The sequence below is a fragment of the Cupressus sempervirens genome, chromosome 10, assembly GCF_028749045.1.
Source record: "Cupressus sempervirens isolate cs-2001-9-10 chromosome 10, ASM2874904v1, whole genome shotgun sequence".
NCBI classification, from domain to species: Eukaryota; Viridiplantae; Streptophyta; class Pinopsida; order Cupressales; family Cupressaceae; genus Cupressus; species Cupressus sempervirens.
This window is the reverse complement of record NC_143127.1, coordinates 155,237,619-155,265,081: the sequence shown is the minus strand read 5'-3', so window position 1 is coordinate 155,265,081 and position 27,463 is coordinate 155,237,619. Positions and strand designations below refer to the sequence as shown.

The 27,463-nt window shown below is 36.0% G+C and overlaps 1 protein-coding gene across 2 annotated transcripts; it reads left to right on the top strand.

The window, feature by feature from the left end:
• Positions 1 to 27,317, top strand: LOC149533045 (DnaJ heat shock amino-terminal domain protein (DUF1977)). Of its 2 annotated transcripts, none has more exons than XM_089807635.1 (2): positions 1 to 1,313; positions 26,904 to 27,317. In XM_089807635.1, the coding sequence occupies exon 1, from the start codon at positions 236 to 238 to the stop codon at positions 1,301 to 1,303; it is 1,068 nt and encodes a 355-aa protein (XP_089663761.1). In that variant the 5' UTR covers positions 1 to 235; the 3' UTR covers positions 1,304 to 1,313; positions 26,904 to 27,317. The 2 variants fall into 2 exon arrangements, with proteins under 2 accessions (XP_089663761.1, XP_089663762.1); XM_089807636.1 differs by having other exon boundaries at positions 26,359 to 27,317.
• The last annotated feature ends 146 nt before the right edge of the window (positions 27,318 to 27,463 follow it).

The following is a 27,463-nucleotide window of genomic DNA, read 5'->3' as shown; positions in this document are numbered from 1 at the left end:
AGGAGAGGGTTAAGGAAGGATTTAAAATACCTTTGGTTATGCGGATCTGAGCAGTGGGCAACGAGTGTTGAACGCTCATCCTCCATATTGTTTTCGTATCTAAATGGTAGAACAAAATTTCTTGATTTTCCTAGAAACATCCGGCGGTTTTACCCGTCGAATTGATCGAAATCTCCACAAATTTACGAGAAATCTTGCAATACTGGAGATCGGGGGATCCGAATAAAGAGAATTCATGGATGGCAATAAGGACGATGCGCTCAAGTGCCTGAAAATCGGCAGAGAGGCTCTGGCCGCTGGAGATTCACAGCGCGCTCGCAAATTTCTGTCGAAAGCCAGTCGCCTCGATCCGTCTCTTGATGTCGATGAGCTTCTGTCAGCCTGTAACGGAGAAAATGGTAAGGAATCCTCTGCCACAGAAACCCCAGTTTCTAATAATGAAAACATTCCCCCACAGCGTGAGAATTCTGGCGGAAATTCCAGCGGCGGAGTGTCTCGAGGGTATACAGAGGAGCAATTAGAAATCGTTCGCCTAATTAAGCGGAACAGGGATTATTACGCCATTCTAGGGCTAGAAAAGGGTTGTTCTGTCGAGGAAGTCAGGAAGGCGTACAGAAAACTTTCGCTTAAGGTGCATCCAGACAAGAACAAGGCTCCTGGTTCCGAGGAGGCTTTTAAATCCGTCTCAAAGGCGTTTCAGTGCTTAAGTGATGACGAAATGCGCCGGAAGTATGACGTGTCGGGCCCCGACGAGGACTTCGAAATAGCGCACCAGCAGCAACACTTTGCCCGGAGACGCAGGACTCATCAGGGGTTTTACGAGGAAGGGTTCGATCCCGATGAGATCTTTCGGCAATTCTTTTTTGGCGGGGCGAGTCCTCAGGCCGATTTTTTCACTCGCGCACACGTTGCCAGAACGCGGGCAGCTGCCGCCGGCGGCCGGACGCAAGAAGGGGGTTTCAATATGTTCACCCTCTTGCAGGTTTTGCCGATTTTGTTCCTGTTTTTGATCACTTATTTGCCGCATTCCCAGCCTCAGTATTCTCTGGAAAAGGCGCACCCTTATCAGATTCGGAAAATTACAAAGGAATTCGGTGTGCAGTACTTTGTTAAGTCTCCTGATTTCGAAAAGGAGTTTCCACCTGATAGCACAGAACGGGCGAACCTCGAGTTTCAGGTTCTCAGGGACTATAAGGGGCTTCTTATGAGGTATTGTCAGGTGGAATTACAGAGGCGTCAATGGACTGGACAAAAGGAAACCCCGTTTTGCGATAAGCTCAGGCAGTTCGAAAGAGTTAGATGAATCCTCTCTGGTACAGCAGCAATCTCAGATTTTGTTTACACTTAATTTAGATTGATAATTTTATAGGTTGTTAGTGTCGGTAGCTTCTGGGATACGACATTTTTTAGCTATGTATTTTCTTTGCCTTCGTAGAATGTCTGTGGTTTATTTCGGTTATTTACTTATATCATGTTTAGACGAATAATTGGAAGGGCAATTTGAGCCTATTCTGTATGGATATTACATGGCCATTTTGGCTGCATAACTAGAGAAGTACCTATCCGTCTCTACTTTGAAAGTTGTGTTCTTTGCTTTGCAATATAAATTTTGTATTGAATTTTTTAATGCACGCATATATATTTCCTGCCGAGGTTGGCAAAGAGAATGATTGGAAACGAGATTTGTGATAACCGGTAGACCTTGGATGGTGCTATCTGGTGATCATTTATAGTTTATTAGTAAGAAACAGACAAATACTCGATGTTCAACATAAGGTTATTATATTGTAGAAAATATGTCTTCAATGATTGATTCTGTAGGTTTTCATTCAAGATTTTAAATCAGTCCTTTTTAATTGGGTTTTGAAATTTTCCATTGTTGCCACTATCATTGGTTCCTTTTGGTGGTTATTTTCATTCATGTGAGGCAATCTGAGAGTGATTCAAAACTTTCAACCAGGCATGTTATTTGGTTATGAATGTCAGATGCATAAAGGTTCTGGCAATCATTATTCCTAGGTAATGGTGTAGTTACACTATTGATGTTTAGTATTTTGCATTAGCAGCGCTATCTCTCATGATCGGCATATTCTCAAATTCTAGTCTCTAGATCCTTGAGCTGAGTTGGGCATCTGAAAAGTTAATAAATAATCCACAATTCAGGAAGACTTAATTAAATAACTCAATATCAACAACATCTCCCTTTACTATTTTGTTGTTCCACTTCTCTCTTTCTATGTGTTATTGCAATCTGTTTTTCCTGTTAAAGTGTTAAGACCAACTAAGGGCCATACCACTGGAAATGGCTGAAGAACCTAGGATATTCTCCTCATTTTTCTGGAGATTTCAAAATCCATGAACTTATTTTCAGTAATGAGTGGCTTATCACAGACAACTCTGGCCATTTTTAAGGTTTATGTGCCTAGTTGCTAATGACTTTCAATTAATTATTGACTTGCTTTATCAACATTTTAGGAACAAGGATGTTTGAAGGTGTTATAATATCACATTGGGCAAGATCGCTTGGTGTTTTTGACAGGCCTTTTTACACTAATAAAGCCTCCCAAACTACACAAATCTTTATTCTAATTTACCCTACAAGAACTCATGTTCAAGTTGGAACAAATGAAATGCCGCAAGGATGGAGATATTCACAATGCAACATTCATGAGCAGGTTAAACACTATGTACAACCTTGAAAGACAAAGTAGAAACATTCAACACAAGGCAAAATGTGCACAAGATGGTTAAAAAGAGAAGGAAAACATGGATTTCTATTAATGCAAGGCAAAGGAAATTACAATTGCAGGACATAGCCACAACAAGAGAACAAGAGAAGAACTCAAATATTTGCAAAGATTGCCTTTTTAAAGAGCTGGCATAACTTAAATTATAACCTGAAGTTCAATCCCCAACCACAGTGGAGTTCGCAAGTTATAGAGGACAACAATAAATAAATATGAGATTAATTTGATCTCTGTAGCAACTTGATCATGGAATTGACAAAAAATACCAAATGAGTGTATATAGCAGATGGAAAGGACACAATTATCCTTGCGAATCAATAAAGGGGCATGTGGGTGCAGTGGTGTCATGATTACAGCGCAAAAGAAGTCGTTCAACAATAAATATTCAGCTATGGTAACTTGTGGTTTCCAACAGTCAATTCAGGCTGCTGGCAAAAAACTATCAAGATAGTTAACGATGTGTTAACCCACCACACCGGTATGAAACACCGACAAGAATAAAAAAGACCCAAGCCATTAGTAGAAGTGAAATTTGTCTGAAGAAGATTTTTATTGTAATGGATGACTCCAATGCAACACCAAAATCCCACAATGCAAGTTTAAAACACAACCATCAATGTATAAAAGCTCTTAATCGGTCAATTGGTGTAGTTTTGCAAATAAACTAAGAAGGAATTGTGACATGGCAAAATTTTTGCCATTTGGCAAGCTGCCATCCCCCCTCCCCTCGTGAAATTGTGAAAAGCGGACAAGACAATGTATTATCCTACCTTGAGGTGTTGACTTTTAACTGTCACCATTTCACAAGGAGCTCTAGCAAGCTACTGCAAAAACACAAAAGAAACTTGGGTTGCTAATCATTGTGAAGATGCACAACATAAATTGGTAAAACGTGACACTATTATTAGCCCATAACACATGCCAATCAAACAAAATGGATTCACATTGCAATACCTTGACTGATTCCACCATTTTACAAGGGGCAAAAGGAACCTTGCTAAATGGTGCAACAAGAGTAACACAAAGGTTAGCTGTAAATAAAATGATGTGTTAACCCACTGTAATATATTTCAGCCCATTGGAAATATCTAGGCAATGACGACGATTAATGATTCCATTTGATAGACAAATTTGAATGTTTAGTTTTTTGCAAATGAAAAGCCATAGCTAGATAGCTTGATATTTGGTTTCATTTATTGTGGTTGTAAGTTTTTTATTGTTGCACCTACCTAAGTTCCTGTTACAAGATTCAAGAATTGGCAGATTTCTGGATGACTGATTGATTAACAGAGGAACAAATGTGTTCCTTATAAAGAATTACAAGGACATTTCTAAAAGAAACAATGTAGACTAAAGACGAAATTAGAAGCAAAACTGAAGACAGGATAGGAAACATTCCTATCTAGACTGAAAGACGGACTACAAACAAGGAGTTGACCATTACAGAAAGTATTTAACTAAGGAGATAATATCTTAATAAAGATATTAAAGATATTATCTTAATACCCTCCCTTAATGGTCAATGTACAGATGTCAGAATGTTCTAGGATAACTGAGACCTTCCCTGGATCTACAGAATGTTGAAACCAAGAAGCTTTGCCAGAAGAGTGCTACGACTCAAAACAGATTGCAATTACAAAACTTCTTTTTTGTGGAAAAAACGGTAAAACCCAAAATCTCACACAACCTTGCATATTATAGAGAACATGAAATGATTTTTAAGGAGAAAATCAGCAAACCTAGAAAAACAAAAACAGATTCAGAAGGCGAAAAATGCAGCTTCGCCTTGATCAGGAAGCTCGACAACTTGTGCTGCTTCGAGTGGTTATAATTGCGGCCATTGAATCGTAGACTGCCCTCCAACATCAAATTAGTCAAAGATGCCATTTTGAAGGATTCAGGTACAAACTTCAAGACTGAAATTCAACAGGCATAGATTTTTCACGAGTTTTGGATGACACCTTTCAATTGCAGACTTAGGCCGACCATCCACACCGCGGCTTTGGAGGAAGAAATCACGGCTGGAAAGCGTGATTTTGGAGACGAAAAACAGATCCCAAGAAAAAATACCCAGTCTTGAATCCGCGATTTGCAGATAAGTTTGAAACTTAGTCTCAAAAACCCTAGCCTGAGATTGTGATCTGATTCAAATTTCTCTAGATAGAAAACCCTAGGAGAGTTTTAGAGAAAATCAACTGAAATTTTTTTGAAAAAATTTAAACAAATAATTTCAAGAAGAAATTACAATAAAATTTAACTATTAGCTCTGATACCATGTTACAAGATTCAAGAATTGACAGATTAACAGATTTCCGGATGATTGATTGATTAATAAAGGAACAAATGTGTTCCTTACATAGACTGAAGACGAAATTACAAACAAAATTGAAGGCAGGATAGGAAACATTCTTATCTGGACTGAAGACAAAAGAGACAGGAGGAAACATTCCTATCTAGACTGAAAGATAGACTATAGACAAGTAGTTGACCATTATAGAAAGTATTTAACTAAGGAGATAATGTCTTAATAAAGATATCAAAGATATTATCTTAATAGTTCCTTCATGATTCTCTGTAATGCATTCAACTCTTAATGGCTTTGAATTTCCTTCAGCCACACCTCAAGTTTGAGCTTGTGCCATCTCTCATCCAAAGGGATTTGTGATCGCTCCATAAATAGAGTAGACTATTGTTCTACTCCAATATTTTTGTTATGTCCTCTGTTTGGTGATATCCTCATCTTTTATGCACCAATTTTGTGAAGTCTTTAAGAGACAAAATTACAAAAATGGCAAAGAAAGATGATTTATTATGTATATATTTAATAATAAAATATAAATAAATAATTAATAATATATATCAATATAAAATATTAAATGATCATATTTCTAGCATAATTTATTATAATATTATATAATACATAATAAATTTTAATATACATCAATATATGATATATGATATGTAATATATAATATAATTTATATATCAATATGATATATCAAATGATAATATAGTATGTCAAATACAAATTGTAGGCTTGAATACAAATAATTAGACAAGGCATGATTGAAGGTAGAGTCCTGACTCATGAAGAAGAGACTTCAATCATTGAAAAAAACTTCTCAATTGAGCTATAGATAGAAGTTTTTGATCATGGAAAAAAGGGAATATATACATGACAATTAATACTCCAATCGACATCCTTTTATCTACTTAACAATTGACATTATGTCAACAATAACAATAGGAAAAATATAGTATCGGTTTATGAAAATATTGATTAAGGAATACAAGGCAAGAAGACATAAGCTAGAAAATTCCTTTCACAACAAATGAATATCTAGCACAGTTTTTTTTTTAAATATTAGTTTGGTTTGCCGTCTAAGATCACCAATGTAATTAGTCAAACCCATGTTTCATCAACAAATAATACTCTATAAATCACGACATTGGGTTTCACAAACTAAAAACAAGGCTCATAGACATATTATGGAATTCAAGGAGTAAAAGGCTAAAAGTAATTCGAGTTAAGTAGTCATTGGCATCTCTGCTACAACTATTGTGTGAATGATTATTTTTTAAGTTGGGACCAGTTCTTGGCTCTATATTAGGTCTAACAAAGTTTAGAGGGGACTGGATTCTGGAACACACTTATCTACTGAAGAAGGCTGTGATGAAGCATGACTAGTAAGTGGCCGAGGCTATGATTTGCACTAGCCATTCACGCCAAATATTAAGCCCACAATTTAGATTGGATTTCAAGATATAGCCATACACAAAGAGTACTTGTTTCCCATGCCATAAATACAACTTAATTAGCCTCTAGTGTAATCCCAACCACACAATCTCTAAGGCCTATATATATGGAGGATATGAAGCTAAATAGTGACTAAACAATGATACAATCACTGACAAGCCATAACCAATATCTCGATTGAGGAATTTTATCGGAAGACTACTAAGGGAAGTATTCAAGCAAGAGACTTTAACTAATGGAGAGTCTAGGCTTCAAGGATTGCATAATAGCATCTAAATTTAGAATAATGTGATTGCTATAACTATTGACAATATTATGCATAATAGGAGATCATAGAGGAAAGATTAGTCATTGATGACTCATCAAATGACTAATCTTAGTTGATGAGTCGTAGAAGTAAATAGAGGAGGGATATTCGTGGCAAACCAAAGACCATTTTTGTCAATACTAAGAGAGTTTATATTTGTATTGAGCATATTTGCCATCCCCTCCGTCATCCCCTCCATCCCCTAAATGGCAAAAAAATTCCCTCTTGTAATCCCATTTCCTTGTCTTTTGTCCCGATAAATTTGGGTAGCATAGTGTTGCTTATCCTTTTCCACATTATGATGCAAGACATTACTATTTTTAACTTTGTGATTTTGCTAATGGAGTAGCAATTTTCGTTTCGAAGAAGTCAAATTTGAATTACAATTTGGAGCAAAAGACTCCTGCATAGTTGACTTACTTACCTTAACAAATAGGGGGATGCCACCCCAACAAATAGAGGGAAGCCAAGATATATGCTTTGCAGCTAATTGACTTTGAAAGCATGGATGCCAATGATCTCTTTCTGTTTACATAAATCATTGTTAAAGAGAAAGATTTCCACTTTTCTCTGATTGATTTGTTGACTTGAATGAAGCAAGAAAGTATATATCTTTTGATGTCTCTATAACCTTGCCTTCTTGTTACTTGCTACTCTAAAAAGAAGCACATCATTTATGAATTGCTGATGTGGGATTGCAATTAATGTTTGGCACCACCTTGACACATTTCCATCTGTCCATTTATCCCCTCTCTCCAAGCTTTGGTCATGATTATGAATAAGAAAGGAGAGAGAGGGTCCCCTTGCTTAATTCACTTAGATGAAGAAAAGAAACCGTGAGGATTTCAATTAGCCAAAAATCAGAATCTTGGAGAAGAAATGCAGTCCAAATCCATTTTATCCATTTAGCACAAAACCCAAATTTCTTCAATACGTTTTGAAGAAATTGGTTGCTAAATTTATCATATGCTTTCTTGGTATTAAGTTCTATAACAATCCTCTTTGCATTGCTTTTCCCTATTGTTGCTTCATGCATTATGATTATGCCATATGTAATTGACCATCGTAGTGTTAAACCATTTTGTTCTTCCAAGATTATCTTTGATAGCAAAACTTTTAGTGAATTAGCCATCACTTTGGACACAATCTTATATATTGTATTATAAAGTAACATAGAGCAAAAATCATCTATTAGTTTCAATGGAAACTTTTTAAGAATTAGCACAATGAAGGTATTCTCCATATCTTTAAACAATGTGTCTTTATTTCTTAATCTTCTCATGAAAAAGATTGAGTTTGTTTCCAATGATATTCCAAAACTTTTGGACAAAGTTTGTGATGAAATCATCAAGCCCGAGATCCTTGCTTGGGGCTAGTTGAAAGGCAACTTCATTTTCATCCTTTTTGGAGAAAGGGCTTTTTAGAAACTTGTTCTTAAGGGGTTCAACCAAGCATGGGATTTTGCTCACAACTTTTGATTTGTTTTGATCATCAATTGGTGTTAATTGCTCGACAAGATTTTTAAAAATTATTTGCCACTTCACAAAGTTTACTTTGCTATTCTACACTAAAACCCTTGTTGCTATCTATAGTCGTGATCCGTGTAGTACCTTGTGTGTTCTTTATAGTATTTTGAAAGAACTTAACATTTCTATCTTCCTTTCAATTCTTTCTCCTTTGTATAGGATTCATGCTCCTTTTCAACTTGAATGACCACCTCTTTCTATTTTCATAAATCATTGTTCAAGAGAAAGATTTCCACTTTTGTCGGATTGATATATTGACTTGAATGAAGCAAAAAAGTTTATATCTTTTGATGTCTTTATAACCTTGCCTATTGTTACTTGCTACCCCAAAAAGAGCACATCATTTATGAATTGCTGATGTGTGATTTTAATTAATGTTTGGCACTACCTCGACACATTTTCATCTGTCCTTTTATCCCCCCTCTCTGAATGAATCTTCCTAAAGCTTTGATCATAATTATCAATAAGAAAGGAAACAAAGGGTCCTCTTGCTTAATTACCTTAGATGAAGAAAAAAAACCTTGAGGATTTACATTAACCAAAAATCACAATCTTGGAGAAGAAATGCAGTCCAAATCCATTTTATCCATTTAGCACAAAACCTAAATTTCTTTAAATACTTTTTGAAGAATTGGTTGCTAACTTGATCATATGCTTTCTTGGTATTAAGTTTTATGATAATTCTCTTTTAATTGCTTTACCTTATTGTTGCTTCGTGCATTATGATTATGCCCTATGTCATTGACCATCCTAGTGTTAGACTATTTTGTTCTTCTAAGACTATCTTTGTCAATAGCAGAACTTTAAGTGGTTTAGCCATCACTTTGGACACAATCTTATACTTTGCATAACAAGGTAATATAGAGCAAAAATCATCCTTTAGTTTTAGTGGGAACTTTCAAAGAATTAGCACAATGAAGATATTCTTCATATCTCTAAGCAATGTGTCTTTAGTTCTTAATCTTCTCATGATAAAGATTTGAGTTTGTCTCCCATGTTATTCCAATTTTTTTGGACAAAGTTTATGATGAAATCATCAAGCCCAAGCTTGGGACTATTTGAAAGGCAACTCCATTTTCATCCTTCTTTGTGAAAGGGCTCTTTAGATTCTTGCTTTTAAAGGGTTCAACCAAGAATTGGATTTTGCTCACGACTTTTGATTTGATTTGATCGTCAATTGGTGTTAAATTGCTTGAGAAGACTTTGAAAAAGTTTTTGCCACTTCATGAAATTTTCTTTGCTCTTCTACATTAAAATCCTTGTTGCTATCTATAGTTGTGATCTGTGTAGTACCTTGTGTAATCTTTGTAGTATTTTGGAAGAACTTAATGTTTCTATCTTCCTTTCGAGTCTTTCTCCTTTGTGTAGGATTCATGCTCCATTTCAACTTGAATGACCACCTCATTGAGTACAACCAATTGCTTCCCTATCTTTTTGGCAAGGAAGCTAAAGTATTGGAACACCCTTTCACACAAATCTTGAGATAACGGTAATGTAAAAACTTTTCATATCTTTAAATCCGTTACTAAAATTAAGTAAAAATAATTCAAATGTCGTGCATACTTAAGCATAGTGATTTACACGGGGAAATATCTTTTGTTAGAAGAATCCCATAATAATATATTTGTGGGCAAGCTTCTCATATGAGTATCACAAACTAGAGATTAGGAGGTAATATAGTAGTTGCAAGACACGTATACTTAATTTCCATCTGAAACTTTTGATAAATAGGAGATAAAATATACGAAGCCATCAAATGGTATTGCAAAACCACAAGCTAAAAGTCACCCAAAAATTGGCATCTATCTTAGATGCCCTATCATGTGTCAAAACACAAACCAACATGTGCATCTTGTCTTTACAACTCATTTATGTGCTCACCACATGTTTGTAATTCCGACTTGAGGAGGTCTTAATTGTGGAGGCCATAACATTTGATTTGAGAGTTTGGTCGACAAATTGTTTGAAGTGTCAAAAAGCCTGTACTCTACCAAGTTATAACCTTTACAATGGTTACGACCACTTTAGGTCACAAAGAATGCCTTTGAAATTAGGCCTGCAAGTTGAGATTTTAGTTAAGAAATCATACGGTTCACTTACCGATTAACATATTGTTAACACATGATGCAACTAACTATCGAAACAATCACTAGCATATTCATAATAAATGCAATGATTTGATTTAGAATGCTCCAATCCCAAACTCGACACATGTATCAAATTTTTGGTACATCCGAAGACTTTGTTTGAGCCCATATAAGGTTTTCTTCGATTTACAAACCAAATTGCTTTAACCTTTCACTACATGCTCGAGCTGTGTCGTACAAATATGCTCCTCCAAATTACCATGAAAGAAAATATCTTTCACATACATTTGTGCAACCTCTAAATCATCATTAGAAGTTGTAGAAAGAAAAAATCTAATAGAATGCAATTTTGGCAGCTGGACAAAATCTATCACCATAGTCAACACCGTCAACTTGAGAGTAACTTTTTGTACTTGTACTTGCTTTGAATTTGTCAATTCTTCCATTTGAACATTTTTTTCTTAAGCACCCTTTTGCAACAAACAGGTTTTTGTCCCTCAACAATGGTGTACTTCCATGTCTTTCTTTTTCATAGTTGCCATTTCTTCTTGCATAGCAATCTTTCAGAATTAAAAAATCATGCCTAATGCATCTTCTATAGATCTGGGCTAATTCATGTTCGCATTCAGAGCAGAAATACATCTCTAATTATTAGGTGAACACCTTTTAAGCTGTTGTTTATGCCTTGCAAATAGCTGAATTGGAAGCACTTCCTACTCTTTCAAAGATTCAGAGCTAGATGGTTCTCCTCATCTTGCATATCTAGGGATCTTGATTCCAATTTCTAAGGCATAGCAGAAAGTTGAATTGCATCTTTTTGTTCAATGTGTTCTACTATATATTACCTTCTATGCAACAAGGTCCTAACATCTGTATCATTTCACTCCATGATTGCACTTGATGATGTATTTCACGGCCTTGTTCCCCATCTTTGCTTCTCCATTGGCACATGTGCATATTACTCACAACCAGCAACTTTAAGATTTTACATTGAGAGCTTGTGGCCTAACCCTCTATAGGTTTATGTTCAACAAAAGTCAATATAGGAGTATATTAACCAAGTAGCAGCTAGTGGCAACAACTTTAACCCAAAATGTTGTTCTAGATCAGCAACCTTAGGCATACTATTGACTTTCTCCTTCAATATCCTTTTCATTCTTTTTGCAACTCCATTCTATTGTGAAGATTACAGAGTTGCCTTTTTTGTCAGAATGCCACAATCTTTTTAAACGTTTTTAGAATCACTAGAGCAAAATTCATCACCATTATCAGTACTCAGACATCTTATTGTCTTTTTAGTTTACAACTCAACCTTTGCTTAAAATTCTTTAAATGGCTGAAAACATCAGATAAGTCTATAAAATATGCTCGCTCTACAATGGTTTTTCAATAAATGAAACACAATATGTGGATTGTCGAATGGAAGGAACATCTGCAAGACCAAACACATCAAAATGAATAAAATACAACACACTAGTAGTCTTATGAGAATCTGTATTGTAATAAACGCGGGTTTGCATTTCTGTAAATGCAATGCTCACAAAAATCACAATTAAAATTATAACTAGACAACCTTTCAACAAGTTTTTTCATTTTTGGAAGTTCTTAGTGTTGAGTTAAAGAGTACATTGTCCTTTGCTAGATGTGATATATATATATATATATATATATATATATATATATATATATATATATAAAATACAAGAGAGACTCTTCACTTCACAATGCAAGGTCTCTTGAAATTTCCAACAATATAACTCTTTATTACAAATACAACTCTTCGTATTTCCATGCATTAATGCAAGATGAATGACATATGATTTATTTAATTTACAATTAAAACATAGATATCCTCTTCAGCTGAAGGTGACCATAACAATAATAACATTCATACTTCTAGAGATAAAGATCTCTATCGCAGCTACAAACTTCAACACTCCCTCTTAGGCAAAGAGAGATCTTTAGCTGAACAATCAAACAAGGCTGCAACCAAGATGTCAATGGTATAATCTCATCACATAGATCCTATAAAATTCATGGAATCACTCAACATGAAAACCTGTAACAATTGATCGTATTCATATAATCACTCAACATCAAAACCTTGCCAAAAATCATAATTGACAATCATCATAGATTCACTCAACGCGATGCTATCATGGAATCTCTTACACGACAAGTTAGTAAGGTTTACAATCAGCATTTTATCACGCACTCTCTCACCGTGATCTGTCATGGAATCACTCAAGGTGACATTCAACTCCTAGCACGGATTCTCTCTACGTGTTGTCATAATGGATTCTCTCCACATGATGATCACTCCCAGAGTGAGAGAGTTATCAGATTGTCCTTTAGTAACTCATCAAGAATAAGAACTTACAATCAGCAAAAAATGCAATCACAGTTAAGACACGTTTCCATTAAGAGTCTCAAAAATCTACTATACCAAAATATTAACAAAATACATATATAAAAGACCCTCCAAACAAAAACTCCCTCTCAGCAGGGGTGACTTTGATCAACACAAAAGGATATTTGATGTAACCTCCCTCTGAGCCTGAACATCTCCCTCTGGAAAATATCTCCCCATGATTGCAATAAACATTCTCATGTTCATTAATCTCTCATCATTCAAGATGCACCCTGCAACCACGATAGACAAAATTCAATCCATCATAAAAGATAAACACTGAAAATGAACATTGTTTCCATTAAATAGAATGCTTATGTTTTTGTGTCTAACAACATGCAACCAGATACATACACAAGAGTGCTTCTATAATCAATGAACTACTCAAGGCATCAATACAAAGTAAAAATAGAGCACATCACAATAATACTTATCTCTGGACGCACAAGAAATTGGTAGATGAGACCTCCTTCTTCGACAACGTTCTCATTCAGAATGCATAAACTCTTAACATCCCATTGCATCCTCTAAGCTCTGAAATACAAGCATACTGTCTTATCATCATTGCTATACAACAAGTATCCTTCATGTTATTTAGAACCCCGGCCAACGAGTAGATGATGACAATGCCATCAAGCCCAAATGAAAAATCATTTCCTTTTGTCACATCTGGTAACCTCGTGCCCCTAAATATTGTTCAGGATTAGAGTCCGGTTTCTTGCAAAGAAGAAACACCTTGATCTTTGCTCTTCAAAATGCTTTGAAGCAGCCACGAGTATCGCCAATGTTGCCAACAGAGTTTCCACCATATTCTCACTTGTCATATTCTTACCACGTGCTGTTCTCTTTCTGTTCGGATTCAACTGACATACAGTTCTGTGACTGGGTAAATACCTGGCAGCCCAACTCGTCATCTCTCATGGTCTATGCTTCCCTGACTGAAAATATAATTTTAACTTGAAAGTGGAAAGAGAGAATGAATCGAAAAAAAATCCGCAGGAAATCTTGAAAAGAGATGATCCCCGACCCCCTTAGCTATAGTATACATAAATTTTTGACACTTTTCATGGTGACTGTATACAATGAGATTTATCAGTTCTGCCTATGATATTCATGAGCCAACAGGACCTGATATTCCACCAGAATAAAAAAATGAAAGAACATTATTTTCCTTTGAATAAAGTTGGCAACTTTAGCATCACTGATCATCAAGGAGGCATTACCATATAATATAATAGAAGAACCATATCGGCAGCTCCCAAACATATCCAAATAAGAGAATAATAAAATGAAGAGTCTACACGAGAACTGGAAATATGATGCTTCCATAATGAGGACTGATGCATCTTCAAAAAGAAACTGTCAACATGATCAGTCATTGTTCTGCTTGACTTCACGCAAGATGGTAGAAGACTCATCATACGATCCAGAAGATGTCAAGAAAGATTGCAGACCTGGTAGAAAGGGCATTCACGATCCTTTGCAATTGAAATGATCCTCCAGTCTACAGAACCACTGCACTCATTCTCGCCACTGGAACCTAGATGATTAACCACTTATTTCAGCTCCTCCAATTTGGACCCTTTTAAAAATCTAAATTTGCTGTCTTGGGATCTGCCTCCTTGTTGTCGTCATGAGCCCCTCCTCCATTTGATGTTTACGACAAAAGCCAACACTCGACTTCAACGCCCTAATAATCGTGACTCTCTGTGCTGCTTCTCTTGTCCAAGGATGCTCTGCCTTCTTCCACTCTAGAAGAATACCAAAACGAAGAAGAATACCAAAACGAGAAGACTACCAAACCGAAGAAGAATACCAAAACCCAGAAGACTACCAAAACAAAGAAAACTCAAACCCAGAAGAAGAAAACCCAAACCCAGAAGAAAAAAAACCAGAAGAAGAAAACCTCCAAGAAGAAGAAACCGAGACCCTTGAACTCGTGTCCATTCCAATCATCATAATATTGAAGCTGCTTATTTAGTGTCACAATCCTGCATAGAGTTGTTACAAAATGTTTAATAGTTAATAGAAGCTTGTTAAATGCTTAACTAGAATGTACATTCATGGAATTCAAATGAAACCCAAACAACAAGCTTGGCATGCTTGGTAGAGGAGCACTTTCAATGTTTGAAACCCTTCAAGGCCATGTAAGACAACATCTTACTCGCACAATCGAGTAGCTTATAGTTTTTGACGCTCCTCGCAACAACCAACCACATATGAAAAAATTGACGATGGAAGAATGAAGATCCCCAGGTCCTAATAAGTGGCATTGAGTCACTATTCCAGCTGGAGGAAGGCACATGCACTTACAAGACTAACAACTATAATAGATAGCCGAAACATGATCTGGTCTCGAAGAGGAATTGTGCAGCCAACATGGGCACACACACGAAAAATTCTAAAATAGATGAATGTAGAATAACACAATAGGTATAACCGTATAATGACACTATTGCGGTTATATAAAAACAACGCATATAGATTATTGAACAGATACATGAAAAGAAAATTCTTTATTGCTGTAAATAAAATTCTCTATTGCTGTTAACAAAAAAACTTGGCTCTGATACCATCCATGTTGAGTTCGAGAGTACATTGTCCTTCACTAGATGCGATATATATATATATATATATATATATATATATATATATATATATATATATATATATATATAATACAAGAGAGACTCTTCACTTCACAATGGAAGGTCTCTTGAAATTTCCAACAATATAACTCTTTATTACAAATGCAACTCTTTGTATTTCCATGCATTAATGCAAGATGAATGACATATGTAATATTACAATTAAAACATAAGTACCCTCTTCAGCTGAAGGTGACCATAGCAATAATAAGGTCCATACTTCTAGAGATAAAGATCTCTATCGCAGCAACAAACTTTGACACTTGGACCTTTTTTAGACCTTTTTCTCCAATGTGGCCAAGTCTTTAGTGCTTAACATAGAAGCACCGTTAAGTAGGTAGAAGATATTTCCATTTGTGGAAGGTGAAACCCATACATTTTCCTCTTTGGTGCCTAACATAGGAGCAATGTTGGGTACCTAGAAGACATTAACATTTGTGGAAGGTGAAACCCTCACATTTTCCAATGACGCACAAACTTTTCTTAGATAAACTATTGTGCTCAACAATTTTTGTGTCAAGCTTATACAATGTGCCAAATCCAACCCCTCTAGCAAATAACGTCACACCCCAAACTATCTGGTATCTAGCATCAGACAAAGATTACCTACACACTCACATCCATTAGGTTGCTCACAAATAACAAATTTATTTCTAGTTTGGGAAAATGCAATACAAGTTACACGACATTAATGTGTTTTTAATTCCACCATTGGAGAAACTGACTCTAAGTTTACCATGGCGAACAATATTTAACCAAGAATCATTGTACAAGTGCATGAGGTTACCTCCATTGAATTCTTTATAATCAGAAAATCCAATCTCCATTATAGGTCACATGGAAAGATGTATTTGAGTCAATTTACCATGCATTATTTTTTTTAGCATGAGTTTGCAAAGCTTGCAATGAATGAATCACCATGAATCATAATCAAACTTATTTATTTCATCTTTTCTTCTACGCACTCTTTGCGAAACTGCTCATGCTTATTGTGTTCGCACTGAATAGCTTTTGAGTTTTTAGAAGATTTGGTCTCCGTTTGGAATTTGATTTCTCATGCTTCACATTCTTCTTGCTTTTGTCTTTTAAGTCTTAAACAAACAAATAGGATTTCTATGGCATTGATGAATGCTTTCAAAAAGCCAAAATCCACCACATGTTTAGTCTTCAAAATAATAGATGTATTGCCGATAGTCATAGCAAGAGAATCTCATGAATCAAACTACGAGAAAAGCAATATTTAACATTTTTCCTCATCCATTTTGACACCAATAAATGCCAATCATGACACTAAACATATTAAATGCTTCCAGGTTGGCTGTAATTGTTCACCCTCTTCCATTCTTGAGGAAAACATTTCTTTGAGAAAATCTTGTTCATTGAAGATTTGACTTCATACATCTTACCAAGTTTCTTTTGTACCTTCATTGCATATGTCTCTCCATGGCCATGGATTAAAAAAGTGTTTGCAAACACAATCTAATTAGACCCTTGGCTTTAGGATATCATAACATGATATTGAATAGACAAAGTGGGATCTACATTTTTATCAGCAACATCTCATGGATCTCAATCTATTTGGAAATCCTCCATCTCTAGCTTGCATATCTCAAATTTAGTCGGAAAAAAATAATTCACATCTATTCATCTTTGATGAACTTGCCATCTGAAAATTCCTAGAACAAGTTTATAAAATAACTTCTGCACAAGCTCCCTCTCAAATCTGGATAAATTTAAAAAACAACTCACAACTAAAACTAAAGGTGATTAGGTTTTGATACCACCATATGAGAGCCAAGGCAATGTAAGAACTTCCCATAGTATGATAATAGATAATCCTCTATTATTAGTTAATGGTAAACTATTTGTACTCTATTGTAAATATTAGAATGTTTCTAATATTTAGTTAGCTTTAGTTAGCTGTAACTTTTTTAGCTTTATTTAAGCTAGAATAGAATGTTTCTATTCTTTACGATTGTTTCCTAAGGAAACATCGTTCCATTATTTTGTATATAATGACCTCTCGGTCTCTGTTAATAACAAACAAGTATTTAACCGGTTACTTCGTAATATGGTATTAGAGCAAATACTTTGAATTATTTGAAAAATTTATAATTTCTTTCGAAATTATTTGCTCAAATGTTTCAAAATAATTTCTAGGGTTTTTTTCCAAAAACTCGTCTAGGGTTTCCATATTTGAGAAAAATCCCTTTGTTCACATGTTGGTTGTTGGCTAGGTTTTGTGATTTCTATAGACCGTTACACTCAAAATGCGTTTGAAAAATGCGACTGCAGTTCGTGTCCTCTACTCGAGATTATTTCAGATCCTTTGCTCGTGGTTTTTTTTGGTTGATTTTGGCCTACCAATCACGATGCCCATCCAAATCGCCTGTTCCAAGCGTCGATCTTTTCCTCAGCTCGCGTCTGAAATTGTTGGGAGAGCTTATTTTTTTGCAAATTGCGAGGTCACACCAGCCCTCTAATACATCTCGTAGCTTTGTTTTTTAGTGCTAAAATCCTACAAATCCACAACTCCTGCAACGTTTAAGCAAAGCAAAAGGGTTTTCTGTTAAAAAGTAGGCGTTTCTTACCAGAAAACACCATTTTTTCTGCAATTTTTTTACCCCCTTGGCTACCAAGGTTTTCTTTGAAACCCTAATTTTTGAGCTCGTAATTTGTTTTTGAATCCAGATTCTTGGTGGGTTTTTCAAGAGCTCAACTAGGTTGTCATCAGATTTTTCTGGGTGTCTCGATTTTCGAACCAACGGATGTAGAAATCCACAACATATTTTTTATCCACAACATATTTTTTTGGGTTTTCTAAGCTCTCTTTTGGGTCACTCCAAATTTTTTGGGTCTTCCCTTTTTTTGCCTCGAAGAATGTGCCTTCACAGATTTTCACATTTTTCAATGAAAAACATGCCATGGCATCTCTTATAAACATTCTGCTCAAGCGTAACTCTAAATTCAATGGTCAAAGTTATGGCACTTGGAATCAGTGGATCATAGCAATTTTTGAATATCGGAATACCAATCAAATTGTTTTGGGGTGTTACGAAGCGTCTGACTGCTCGTGGTACTGATCAAGATACTTGGGTTTTGAATAATGAAGAGGTGGTGATGCTTCTCAAATTATCCATGGCTGACGATTAGCTCTCTCAAATTCCATTTGGGAAGACGACTGCCGAGATATGGACAGATCTCAAAGGTCTTCATGAGACTTTTGATAAAAGCAAAGCTTTCTTTTTGAAGAACACTCTGTTTTCTATTATCATGGATGAGCGAACCTCGCTTCAGGCACACCTGAATAGAATTCAGGAAATCCGTGATCAGTTGGGTGCCATCAGTCACAAGATGGAGGAAGAGGATATAGTGGTTATCACTCTCACTCTTTGGAGTTTACCAAAGTCTTATGAACATTTTATCGAGACTCTCAACATCACATCTTCTGGTGTTGATATGAAGTGCACTGGTCTCTGCACACTTCTGTTTCAGCAAGATCAGTGAAAACAACAGCTCGGTAGCAGTTCCAGCTCCATCGCCACAGAGCAAGCCTTTGCTTCTAAATTCCTTCAGAAGGATAAAGGCAAGTTTCATTAGTTGTCTCAACATAAGTCTTCTACTCTAGTGTTAGATTGCTCCTGGAAGAAGAACATTCAATGCAACTATTGCCACAAGTTTGGGCACATGAAGGTTAAATGTCGGAAACGCTTTGCTGCACAATCTAAGCAATCAGGTTCGCAACTTAAAGCGAATAGTGCAAAGCACACTAAGCAGACGAAATCTGCCTTTTATGCCTTCATGGCTAAAAGACTTGTAGATCATGTGAAGTTGTCTGACTGGTACCTTGATTCAAGTGCCTCTTGTCAGTTCATCCATCATAGAGACTGGTTCACTGACTACATATTACATAGATTCTGTTATTTTTGGAGGCGGAGAAGAGTACACTGTTGTTGATAAAGGTAACATTTAGATATAGTCTGTTGGGAGGAATCTCATTTTCCTTGATGTGTACTACGTTCTAGGGATGGAATTAAATCTACTCTTAGTAAGTCAGTTATTGCAACATTCTTCACAGTTGGATGTCACCTTCAGTTCACATCGGTGTACCTTCACTGATAGGGTACCTCGTCTATTGTAGCAGTGGGTCTTGAGGATCATGGTCTTTTCCGACTCACTGATTCTGGTGATTCTCGGGACTTAGCTGTGGCTGCTCAGCGATCTTCGGTTAGCACACTTTGGCATCAGTGATATGGGCACTTAAATGTGCATTATCTCTCACAGCTTGCTCGGGAAGAGCTTGTCTTTGGATTCCCAGAGATTCAGATTCAGCAGCTTGGAGTTTGTGATGCATGCCATGTTGGGAAACTACATCACACACCTTTCACCAGTGGTGATTCATAGCGAGTTTCACTTCAGTTTGTTCATGCCAATATTTGCGGCCCTATGGCCACTCCTTCTGTTCTTGGGTCTAGGTATTTTCTGTTGTTTGTTGATGATTTTAGTAGAAAAATGTGGGTGTATTTCCTTAAAAAGAAATCAGATGCATTTCCTGAATTTCAGAAGTTCAAACCTTTAGTTGAAAAAGAGTCTGGGAAATCTAATATTACTCTTCGATCAGACAATGGGGGGAATTTCGTTCTAATAATTTCTCTAGCTTCTTGAATACTCATGGCATCAAACACCAGTTAACCACACCCTACACACCACAACAGAATAGTGTAGTTGAATGACGAAACATAATAATCATCGAGATGGCTCGAACACAAACATGTTTCGAAGAAGTTTTGGGTAGAAGCAGTCAACACTACAATTTATCTTTTAAACCGGTCACCCATAGTGGCGGTCAAAGGTAAAACTCCGGAAGAGGCCTGGTCAGGTCGCAAGCCCAGAAATAGTCACTTGAAGGTTTTTGGCTCCCTTGCTTTTGTTTGGATTCCTGATGTGTCACGCACCAAGTTGGATGCAAAGAGTTAGAAACTCATGCTTGTTGGATACAATAGCCTTTACAAAGCCTATTGCTTGATCGACGTTAAGACATCTTGTCTCATTTACGTCATGATGTAGTCTTTGATGAGCAACGAGGACCTTTCATGCTTTTTTGTTTTTGTTTTTGATCTAGCAGACCAGCCTATGAAGACTCATGATTTGGGAGATAGGCTTCCATTAGGTCCACCTGATGGGAGGGCTCTAGTGGCTCCTGCAGCTCCAGTTATACTAGTGATCCTTTTACAGACACCTCCAACTTCTCCTGCAAGATCACCTCGATTTGTAGATGCTTCGCTTGAGTTTGATCCAGATTCTTTTGATGAGGAACTTGATCACCAAGCATCCCCTGATACTATTGTTGGTCATTCTCCTCTTCGGCCTAAGTGGTGGGCTAAGACACTTGTTGATCTTCATGATGATGAGCTCATTGATTGGAGAACTGCTCGGAAAAAGAGAAAACCTACAGAGTTTGTTAACTTTTCTTTGATGGCCAATATTCATAGTGTGTTTGAACCTTAAACATACTCCGAGGCGAAAAGAATTCTAGAGTGGGAACATGTCATGACATCTGAACACCAGAGCTTGTTGAAGAATAACACCTGGGTTCTTTTTGATCGTTCACTAGGGAAGAAACCTATTGGCTGCAAATGGGTTTATAAATTCAAATACAAATCGGATGGTACTTTGGATAAGTATAAAACTTGTTTAGTTGCAGAGGGTTTTTCTCAGTGTCAGGGCATTGATTATTAGGAGACCTTTGCTCCTACTGCAAAGATGAGCACCATCAGATTAGTCCTAGCCATGTCAACACAATTTGGCTGGAAGGTCCATTAGATGGACATCAATAGTGCTTTCTTGAATGGTGATCTCTATGAAGAGGTCTACATGACTTATCCTCTTGATTTCAAGGTTGGTAAAGACTATCAGGTTCTCAGATTGGTAAAAGCTCTCAATGGCTTGAAGCAAGGCCCCTGAGGCATGGTACATAAAAAATGATAAGTACCTCAATGATCAAGGCTTCAAGAGGAGTTCTTTAGACTCAAATTTGTACATCAAGACTACTGATAGTGACATCATCCTTTTGGTTATTTATGTGGATGATTTGATCATCACTGGCAGTTTGACATCTTTGATTCAAGGAATCAAACAAAATTTATGCCAATCTTTTGATATGACTGATCTTGGGCTCATGCATTATTGCCTAGGTGTTGAGGTTTGTCAACAGTCTTTTGATATATTCATCTCTCAGTCCAAATATTCTAGGGCTCTGTTAGACAAATTCCGCATGCAAGATTGCAAGCTTGCATCTACACCTATGGAGAAGGGTCTTAAGTTATCAACAAAGTCTGATTCTCTTTCAGTTGATGATATTGCATACAAGCAACTAGTAGGCAACCTCATCTACCTCTTTGCTACTAGGCCTGACATCAGCTTCACAGTCAGCTACATCTCATGCTTTATGACAACCCCCAAGGCTGATCATTGGATGGCAACAAAGCGTGTGCTTCGTTATGTGAAGGGCACTTTAGAGTACAAACTTCTTTACTCTCGAAGTTCTAATCCTAGACTTAGTGGGTTCACTGATTCAAATTCGGCAGGTAGGCTCTGTTGACGAAAAAAAGTCAACTTCTGGATATGTGTTCAATTTGGGATCTGGTGCAGTCACATGGACCAATAAGAAGCAGCAGGCAGTTTCTCTCTCCTCTGTAGAGGCCAAATACAGAGGGACTGTTAAGGTAGGATGTGAAGCTGTTTGGCTTCATTGGATGCTTGGGGATATGTAGATGTCACCAGTTGGATCGACTACTCAGTTTGTTGATAACGAAGGTGTTATCAAGTTAGCCTGTAATCCAGTCTTCCATGAACGAACCAAGCATGTAGATGTTCACTGTCACTACATACGACAACTGAGACAATAGATTTGTAGTATGTTCTTACCACAGATCAGACTGCAGACATTCTCACCAAGCCTCTTGGTCCTGATAAGTTTGTCAAATTCAGAGGACAGCTTCTTGTTGTAGATAGATTAACCATTAAGGGAGGGTATTACGATAATAGATAATCGTCTATTATTAGTTAATGGTAATCTATTTGTAATCTATTGTAAATATTAGAATGTTTCCACTATTTAGTTAGCTTTAGTTAGCTGTAGCTTTTTAGCTTTCTTTCAGCAAGAATAGAATGCTTCTATTCTTTACAATCGTTTCCTAAGGAAACCCTATTCCTTTCTTTTGTATATTTTCGGTCTCTGTTAATAACAAGCAAGTATTTTACCAGTTACTTCGTATCCCATACTCATCTTGTGGGGAGGGAAACACAATTCTTTTATAGATTTTTACAATAGTTACGAAAATTAAACCAAAATAATACAAATATCCTGCATATGACAACATAACAATCTTTAATATCCCTCCCTCAAATTATACTTTCAAACTTTTGAAACTAAAAACTTGAATATCTTTTAATTCAGACATGATCTTGTAATGAAACTTTATTGATGTGCTTATTTAGCCAATCCATAGCTTTGGGATAATTGTATTTGTTGTGTCAATCCATGCTTCAATGTAAACTTGCTAAAAATAGTAACTCTATGTTCATACACCATTTTTCTAACATTTTCCCTTAAAAAGTATTATTGAAGCGAGATGTTTTCTGCTCTTTTAATTGTTTCTTTGACAGAATCTAGTATTTGTAAAATTTGAATAATTTGAATTTACTGAGTTTGGGGCCTTAGACTTGTTAGGTTTTATGCCCAGAAATTAGACAAACAGCAACAAGGAAGAGCAAAAATAATACACAAAAGACTATACATTGATCTTGGGAAAACCCTTCCACTTGAAGGGAAAAACCCAGACACCAGCAAAATATCTATTTTATTGATAAAAATGTTTTAGTACAAGGCTTTCTTCTTCTTTGATTATGATAACACCAAGCAATCACATCTGACAAGGTGGTCTCTTTGAGTCCCAAAAATAAAAAGGTCTCTTTGAGTCCCAAAAATAAAACCCTTCATATTTCCACATATTCAACACTACACATTTCCACACACATGCCTCTTCGCATGATGTATGCGACGTTTTTTTTTTGTTGCATAATAATAACTTAAATATAAGCACAAACATCTCTTTTAGCTGAAGATGACCATAACGGTCATAAGGAACATATTTCTCTCTCATAAAATCAGAGATAAATATCTCTATCGCAGCTACAAACTTCACCAAGATCACCATTCAATTATTCTGTTTTCCAATTGGTTCTGCAGCTGCATATTTTTCAAACTTAAAGAGACTTCTAAGGGGCTTGAAATCCTTGGAAAAAAATTAACTGAAGAGGGAAGTGGTCTGGAGACAAGAATGAATGAATGGAGTTGTCACATATTAGAGCGATGTTGGAACAGTTTCCATGTAGTAATCTATCAGTCTTAGCAATTTAGCTATGTTGGTAAATCCTCCTTGTCTGAACTCTGAGGTATTGTTTTTCGAGTAATCCTCAATATGCTTACACATAATTTTAAGGCATCTAATGTAGCAATAAATTCACCACCTAAAACTATTAATTGACATCAATTTTGTTTCTTGAATTATAGATCGAGTTTGCTCAAGTTCCATTTGACACTTGAGCAGGTGTCTTTTGTTAGCGGCATTGATGCCCTTGACTTTCCAAGTTGTTAGACTCGCTCCTCAAGATGGCTGATCCCCTTCCTTGATCTCAAATTCATCTATCCTTTTGCCCTTATCTCGGATTTCAATTTTGCTTTGTTTGGATTTTCTCCCTTGGAGCTTTTCTGCTCCAAGTGTGGCTTTTCAATTTTTTATTCAGTTGGACTAATTGTTCTCTTTTCCTAGACAAATATCTACATCATCTTTTGAGGATTCACGTTCAATTTCTATGTTTGTGTTGATATCTACTTCTGAATTTTTGGACGCTGGTGGTTCATCTTCTTTGTGAATTTCATGACCAGTTAAATATGAAGCAAGTCCAAAAGTTAACTTCATTTCAGACCTTTTCATTTTTCTCATCCTTAGATAGATTTGCATCTTCATCCTGGTTGCAGGATTTATCACTTCTCCCTTTTGGCTCCCAAAGTGTCCAACTAAGCCACTGGATCAAAGCCAGTGAAAAGGGGTCTGTTGATGTTTGCTCAATCCACAAGCCATGGTTCAAAGTCGTGTATTGAGTCATGCTACTATTTCTGGCTTAAACAGTACAATACAAGGTCCTCAATCCTCCCAATCTGATCCGATGCCCGTAAAAATCAATCTGTTGATGTTTACTCGATTCTAATGCTATGGTGGTTCAATATTGTAAATTGTTAGATATAAGAAATATCAAGATTCAAGGCCAGATGGTTTCTCTAGTACTTAGAATATTCTATATTACTCTCATCATAACACTCTCGTACTTCCCACATGTACTGAGTTGCATTAAAATGAAGATGTACCCAACAATGACTTTCATAACTACTGCAGCTTGCATACCAACTACTTGGACAACAATATGAAGTAGTTATGATTTTCACAGCAAGTAGTGTGTTTTTATGCAAGTAGTTATCAAGAAATTCATTTTTTGTATGAGTGTCTTTCCTATGCAAATGCCAAAGATATCTAAAAATATCAAAATTATTTGAGGCTTGAAAAACTGTAAGCATATGAAAATTTTGATCAAAATAGCTATCAATTTTTTTGTTTTGGAAATATTGTGATTTTTAAATGAAAATATTGGGTAGCAGTTTGATATCCAATATGACGAAATAGCTGCTTCTGTTAGTCAACCTGAAATCTCATAACTAAATTAAAATTTACTTGAGTAGTTTTCAATTAGAATTTCTTTAATTTCTTTAATAAAAAATGATTCAAATAAGCATAATATTAACTTTGAGTTAATACACAGATGTGTATACCTGTACTGCATATAAATACTACTACAGTTGTGTTATATACTTATGTGTATATGCATATGTATGCATGCATGCCATATAGATATGAATACAGATGTATAATCTATATGCATTTGTTTCTATACATATCTATAATGTATGTACGAAGGCATGCATAGTGATCCTTATATGTGTAGTACATATATGTGTGTGTAGATGTGAATTTCTTTTGTTTGAAAAATGTCCTAGAATATAAATCTCATTGCCCCAGTTTTTGATTTTTTGATTTTTTATTGCCATGTTTACTAGTTTATGTATATTAAATATATCTATATAGAATATGACACAATTATGTTATTGTGCCAATCTTGGATTTGTCTTGCTAGTTGGATTGACACCTCAAAATCGATATCTCAGTGTTCCTAAACTAAATATATACGTGCAAGATGCCTAATAACCTTAGTGGTGCAAGACAGCTATGGGATTTCATCAACATGAACATGCTCTGTACATACTAGTGCTAGTGGTTGGTTGATTAGAAAATAATAGCCTTCAATCAGCGAAAATTAGCCTTGCATCTTCTTTGGATGCGGGCATTCAACTATGCAGAGGTGGAGTAAATTGAGTGCTTTTGAATCAATTTGTCTACAGTTCTGTAAGGAGTGTTAGTTGTCTAGATTATCCTATCTATCAACTAAACAATGCAGCATAGACCAACCAGATCATTATAAACAAACTGAGCCGTTTTCTTTGAGAACACATTTACAATAAGCCTTTCCAATTAACCTGCTGTAATGCGGCTACGAGAATGGAGATGAATTGTTGATGTGTGATGGACACACATCATCAGTTAATGGTAAGCACTGTGCTGAGGATTGGGTTTTTTACTAACTTCCTGTTGATATGATGTTTTTGTTAAATATCAAAAACTGAATGTTAAGTGTACAATGGAAGCTAATCAAGAATTCTTAGGAAGACTGTTCACATTTTTCTTCATGTATCATGGAACAGTATTCCAGCAAACGTGGAAACAATTGAGTTAAAGCTGCACATATCTTGCTATTGGGTTCAAACTTATACCAGATGACAAGTCCAGTAGAGAGGTCCAAACTGTTGGACAATACAAGTAGAAGGCATTTGACTCCGCCATGCATATGGACACCATGCAGAGGATTGTGACTTTCACCAATTTCCATTGATGTGATGGATTTGTTAAATAGCAAAAAGTAACTGTTTAAGTGAACAATGAAATTTAAACATGCATATCTCAGGTAAATTATTTACACAAAGTTTACATATTTCTTCATGTATAATAGAACAGTAATCCAGCAACAGAAGGAAAGCGATTGAGTTAAAGCTGCAAATATTATGCTATTGCCTTCAAACTTACACCTGATGATGGGTCCAGCTGAGATGTCCATACTGTTGGATAGTATAAGTAAAATAAAATCATTCCCTTTTTATGTAAGATAGAATGGATAGTATTATTCTAGGAGACTTGTTCACATTAATTGAAAATTCATTTTTTTTTTCTGTTTTTCTGTTAACATGGACAGTGAAGCAAGCATATATGATGTGATGCGAGTGGCTGTCCTAATGACGAGTCCATATGAAGCTGTGGCTGGATCCAAATAATTTGAGACAACCTTTTCATGTCTAAACTTTGATAGTACAAACATCTTTGAATTGCATGAGGAACCAAAGGTAGCTGCTTCCAATATTGTAAGCACTTTTCATCTGCTATCGAAACCTCAAATCTTTAAAGCTTGTGACTTGGAGATGAAAGTGACAGTTTACCAGGCCTGCCTTAGAGAAGAAAACGGTAATCACACATCTAAAGCATTCTTAAGTAGGCCATGTAGGCATAGTTTATAATATATATGGTCTGTACTATACTATCTGAATTGAATCTGTTATTTTCTACTTTGAGCTTTGTATGAGGTGGCCACAAATTCAACTATTTTTAGGCATGTGTGCAATCAATATTCTGAGTAAACTTGATAGCTTGCGACCATTAATATGATAAAAATCACGTGGTGATTCCTAGCATATTGCAAGAGTTTTGAAGCTGGAATAACTGAATAAGTCAAGCTCTATATTATTCATGTACGTAATG